The 5,806-nt window shown below is 34.8% G+C and overlaps 1 protein-coding gene across 1 annotated transcript in view; it reads left to right on the top strand.

Annotated features, from left to right (window-relative positions):
* The window catches only part of LOC117182630 (neprilysin-1-like), a 132,926-nt gene that overhangs the window by 49,798 nt on the left and 77,322 nt on the right, over positions 1 to 5,806 (top strand). The window contains exon 3 of the mRNA XM_033375733.1: positions 2,523 to 2,561. Coding sequence (XP_033231624.1) covers positions 2,523 to 2,561 — 39 coding nt within the window. The remainder of the gene's footprint in view (positions 1 to 2,522; positions 2,562 to 5,806) is intronic.

The raw sequence follows: 5,806 nt of genomic DNA, 5'->3' as shown, positions 1-5,806 counted from the left end.
ACTCCCTTGCTAGGCTAGTGTTCACCGCATGGGCCACCGAGACTCTTCCAGAGTGCGAGGCGGGAATCGAACCCGCAAGTCGAAGGAGTGGGTCCAAAGCCTGCGCTTTAGCCCCCACGACCATCGTCGCACTTTATTAGCACATAATTAGCACTAAATTCCTGCGCAAAACAAATCTTGATATCACTAATAGTTTTGGAGTTTCACATAGCAGGGCCACCGGAAGTCAGCATTACTACATGTTTTTGATCAAAATTAGCGAAAACAAATTTTAGTTTTTGCAGAATATATTAGCACTTAATTAGCACTAAATTTCTGCGCAAAGCAGATCTCAATATCACTAATAGTTTTCAAGTTTCAGATGGCAGGTTTACCTTAGGACAGCATTACTAAGTGTTTTTGGTCAAAATTACCGGGCACAAAATTTAGTTTTTGTAGAATATATTAGCACTTAATTAGCACTAAATTCCTGCGCACAGCAGATCTTCATATAACTAATACTTTCCGAGTTTTATATAGCAGGGTTACCTGAAGCCAGCATTACTACATGTTTCTGATCAATATTAGCGGGCACGAAATTTAGTTTTTGCAGAATATATCAGCACTTAATTACCACTAAATTTCTGCGCAAAGCAGAATTCGATACCACTAGTAGTTTGTGAGTTTCGCAGACCGGAGTTGTTGCTTCAGCTGAAGCTAGCATTACTACATGTTTGTGGCCGAAATTACCAGGCACAAAATTTTTTTTCTGGAGCATATATTAGCACTAAATAAGTACTAAATTATAGCGTAGTGCCTACGTCGATATGGCAATGTTGTAATTCCATCTTCCGGGACCTGTTATTTTGTGCTTTTTTATCTCGTTTTCTTGTCACAGAAATCGCGAATCTTGCCAGGATGGCTGAAAATTTCCTTTGGTACATCATCACATTCTTGGATATATTTCTTTAGGGCGTCCAAACCCGCACTAGCTTCCGTTATTGTTGTTGGGGTAATGTCATCTTCATCTGTGGATTCGTGTTCCTCTTCTGATTCTTTTGACTCTCGAGCCTCGTCCATACAATTCTTCAAAATGTCTTTATCAATAAAATCTTCTGAAATAAGTAGCTCGCTCTCAACGTTTACAAAATATTTAAACGCTACATTTGCAAAGCCTATTCTGGTCTGGAAATGAGACCACTCGTCAGAAAAATCTTCGACTAATGTTTTCGGATTAGCTGGACAATTATCCACAAAGATTAGAACCTTCCTTTTTTCCTGATGAAATTTCTTATCAATTGTTCTGAGCCAAGACTCGTAAATTGAACTCGTCATCCATGCTTTCTTGTTATTCTCATAAGTGACTGGTAAAGACTTGACTCCCGCGAAAGAACGAGGTTTTTTCGACTTTCCAATAACTAGAAGTTTCAGTTTTTCTGTTCCAGACATGTTGGAACCAACCATGACAGTGATCCTTTCCTTGCTTCTTTTTTCTCCACGATATTTTTGAATGCCAGCGTCCGATCCGGCAAGCACTTAAAATAAACTCCAGTTTCATCAACATTAATAATGTCATCCTCCGAATATTCTTCAAGTAAACCAGGTAATACTTCCGAACGATACATTTCGCAATCAACTTCTGAAACTGAAGCACTCTCACCACCTAAAACCTTGTGCACGATTCCATTCCTGTTTTTAAAATTGTCTAACCACCCTACACTTGCTTTAAATTCTTTATGTGCCAAGTCACTACCAAACTGTTCAGCCTACTTTTGCACTATTGGCCCTGAAATAGGAATATTTTCTTCCCGAGCACGTCGTATCCAATCCAGGGTACACTTTTCCAGATTTTGAAAATAAGCAAGCTTCATTCGTTTCCGATCTGGTTGAAATGAAGAGTTTTCTGCCTCAGAAAGAATTTTAACTTTATTCTTCGGAATCGTAGACAAAGTATTCGGTGGAATCCCGAATGCTGCTGTAATATCTTTTTTCTTCTTGACACCTTTTTCGACTTCCCGAATAAATTTAACTTTATCACTCAAACTCAAAGTGGTACATTTTCTTATATCCATGATTGAAGAGGTAAACGTTCAACTTGAATGTTTCAAGTCAACTGAACTCCAGGGCCTTAAGGTGCATGCGGATTACATACATGACTCATGCACACCTGCCGACAATGAATCCTGTAAATTTCCAAATTTGAGGAAGGACATCTGTATGCATTGAAATTCGCAGAATTCATAAATGGGCGGTCGTTCGGAAATCAGGTACCAAAGTCCTTCCTAAAATTTGTAAGTTGATGCCCAAGTTCGAGTTATCAGGCCGGAAAAGCCAATTGGGCAGAAAAATTTTATTTGAGATATCGCGAAATTTGAATTATCAAACTTCGAGTTATCAGATATTTTTAACATGTAAAAGATTGGACTTTTGTCCGGGAATGAGAAAAAACCTCGAATTAACAAAAATTCGAGTTATCCGAGTTCGAGTTATCAAAGTTCGACTGTATTTATCTATATACATGTATATAATTTTTCTTGTTTCAGATCCAAAGCTTTGTTTAACGGAGGAATGTGTAAGAACAGGTAAATTGTCTCTCTAATTCATAAATAGTTCAAATGTGTTTAAAAAACTTATAATGAATAAATATATCTAGAAATATATCTAGAAATATATCTCAATTAGTAAGTAGCAATAAATGATTGTGTAATAAACGATAGTGATACTAAGAGTAAGTGATGCGAGACCGTTGACTCAATCTCGTTGGCCGGTTCAGTCTCTGAAATTGCAACTAATATGAGCAAGTTCACGACTCAGCGTTGTCGCTTGTTTAATGGATTTAGCTGGCAAGATATTAATCAAGATCCTGGAGAAACTCATCAAGGCCAATTAGGAACAAATTATAGGGTTCCTGAATTTAGTTTGAGGCTTCGTTATATTACATATTCAAAGTTTATGTTATCTACATTCTTTTTCTTACACGAGCTTCAAGAATTACAGTTATGCTAAAATTGTTAGAAAGGAAAATTAGAAGGAAAATTATACATAAGCAATTAATCAGTCTAAACGGCGTGCAAGCGCATTTTAACCATTTAATTTGTTTAATTTCACACTAATAAAGTAAAAGAGAATAATTAATTCCCTCTAATTATTTAATGAGAGCTAAATTCTCTTGAAATTTATTTAAAAAATGAGAAGATTGTATTATTAAAGGGTGACAGCGATTCTGCCCATATAAACTCTTCACAGCAATCCTCTACACACGTAGTTACATACACTATATATTTTCTACATAAGATTCTATATAAGTCCTGCACAATAAAAATCTGCGCGAGAAAATTTTGAGCGAGATAATTTTTTAACTAATATTCCTAAAACTTTATATAAAATTTTTATCAATTTTTCAAAACCCTGCACAATTAATGATATACACTACGTACAATCAATCTCAAAAGTTGCCTATATTTAAAATGATTGATAAAATCGAGAAAAAGAGATCTATTATTAATTTCTGTAAATCTTGATGGAGGCTTCTAAACACGCATTCGAAAAAATAATTCAGGTTAGAATTGTTCATTTAACAGTAGTTATTTAAAGGTCTACTTTTTCCTTTCTCTTTAGGGAAAATTTACCATTTTTATTTAATCCTAATGATCAAGGCCTTATTTTCTTCTTTAAATGATTCTCTACAACTCTATTTGGGTGGTGTTAATTAACATTTATACTATGATTCTTCATAACAATAATAACCGGATGATTTCTCTATTCATTTTCAAAAAAATAAAATCAAAATAGAAATTTAGAGAATCCTTAGCAGAATAGAATGAGGCGTTGATCATTAGGGTTAAATAAAAATGGTAACTTTTCTATAAAGAGAAGGGAAAAACTAAACCTGTAAATAACTACTGTTAAATAAACAATTTTAAGCTGAATTTTTTTTTTCTGAAGTGTGCTTAGAAGCCTCCATCAAGATTTACAAAAATTAATAATAGATCTTTTTGTGTCGACTTTATAAATAATTTTAAAGATAGGGAACTTTTGAAATTGATTGTACGTAATGTACATCCTTAAATATTGTTTTGCGCACCGAGCCGAAAGTCGGAACAAAAATCCCTCACACCTGGCTTTGAAGCTTTATTACTCGGCGAGAAAAATGCGCTGAATTTTGAGCCGAAGACTGAAACATTCTTCAACATTATACTTATGAAATTATCTTAGATTTATTTTCGTCAAAATTGTTTCGTCTTTTCTGTGACAAAAAATGTGTGAAAATACAGGAGAAATTACACTCAACTTTCACTACGCCGACTCTGAAGTCCTCCACAAGTGGAAAAATTGGTGCCAGGAATTAAAAGAAAACCATGAGTATTCTTTTATATGTATTTTATAAATGACAATTTTTCAATTCAATTTAATGATTATTTCAAATATTAGAGCTAATAATATTTTTAAAAACATATTTTGGCTCTGGATAGAGATTTTGAGCGAAACTCTACTCTCTTAAAATGAACCATTGAAATCTCTTACGATTTTCATTGAAATCTCACGTGTTGAAATAGTGAGAAACGTGACACTGATAATCAGTAAGAATTCACTGGTTCACTCAATGAAATTCCTGCACTGGTTTAATTAGCGGGGTTCACTGGTTTCTCAGTACCAGTACTCAGCTGGCCATACGCCTTGTCGCCTGTCATCAGGTTGGGAATGACACTCATCCTTCCTCACTATTGTGGAAACAGTAGCAAAGTTATCTTTAAAAAACCGCACTTTACTCTCACAACAATAAAAGAAGACCGTTCTGCAATATGTTGCGCCTAATAGTTGTGGAAAGACCCGTCGTCATGTTAACGTGTCGCGTCGCTTAATGTTAAACCCAAGCCAGGCGACTGGAGGTTCACGACTTGTCCACGTGCAGCGCTATGTCACTGATTGAATCTATCAGTTGATGTCACTGGTATATTCAATAGCACTGTTTCAATTGAGTCACTTACTAGTTCACCCAATCAAAGTTAAAAAACACCGTTTCACCAGTGATAATGCAAAATGCTGATTCAGTTTAACAGAATAGCTTAAAAGAAGCTTCTCGATTAATGTCTGAATTAAAAGCGTCGGAATTATGACGATCTTAATGAGTTTCAATACTGGAAAAATAGTATCGTAAAAACGTCCTCTTTCGACATTGTCGAATTTGAGAGTGGAACAGATCCCTTTAAAAAAGGCTTAAGTTCCCGAAAGCCATAGACGTGAAGATACATAAATCCTAATCTGTAGTTTATAGGGGATTCAGTCTACGCCTATGGCTCACGGTAGCCTGACCCCTTTTTTAAAGGGATCTTTTCACGCTTGAATAATTAATAATTTGTATTCAACATTCAACTTTTGAGATGAAACCGTTGAATAGAGCAGTTTTAAATATCTATACAGAGCCGTGATCATTATTTTGTTTACACATGTAACTCTCCTAATTAAAATAATCATTAAATCAAAGTAAAAAAATGGCCATATGATAAGTACATGCCAAAGAATACTCATGATTTGTTTTTCAAATTTCTGATACAAATTTTTACAATTGACGACTTCAAAGTCATTTCTCCTGTTTTTTCACACATTTTCTGTCACAATTTTGACGAAAATAAAACTAAGATCATTTCACAAGTATAATTTTGAAGAATGTTTCTTTCTTTGACTCAAAATGCTGCGACTTTTTCTCGCCGAGTAATAAAGCTTCAAAGCTCTATACACTTGGTCAATCGCTTTTCAAGTTTTTTTAATCCTTCAGAAAAGTGCGTTTTCGGAAGTTCCTCAAAATAAGCACTTACAGAGGCAATGA

The sequence above is a fragment of the Belonocnema kinseyi genome, chromosome 2, assembly GCF_010883055.1.
Source record: "Belonocnema kinseyi isolate 2016_QV_RU_SX_M_011 chromosome 2, B_treatae_v1, whole genome shotgun sequence".
NCBI lineage: Eukaryota > Metazoa > Arthropoda > Insecta > Hymenoptera > Cynipidae > Belonocnema > Belonocnema kinseyi.
The sequence above is the reverse complement of the archived record's forward strand: the minus strand, read 5'-3'. Positions and strand labels throughout refer to the sequence as shown.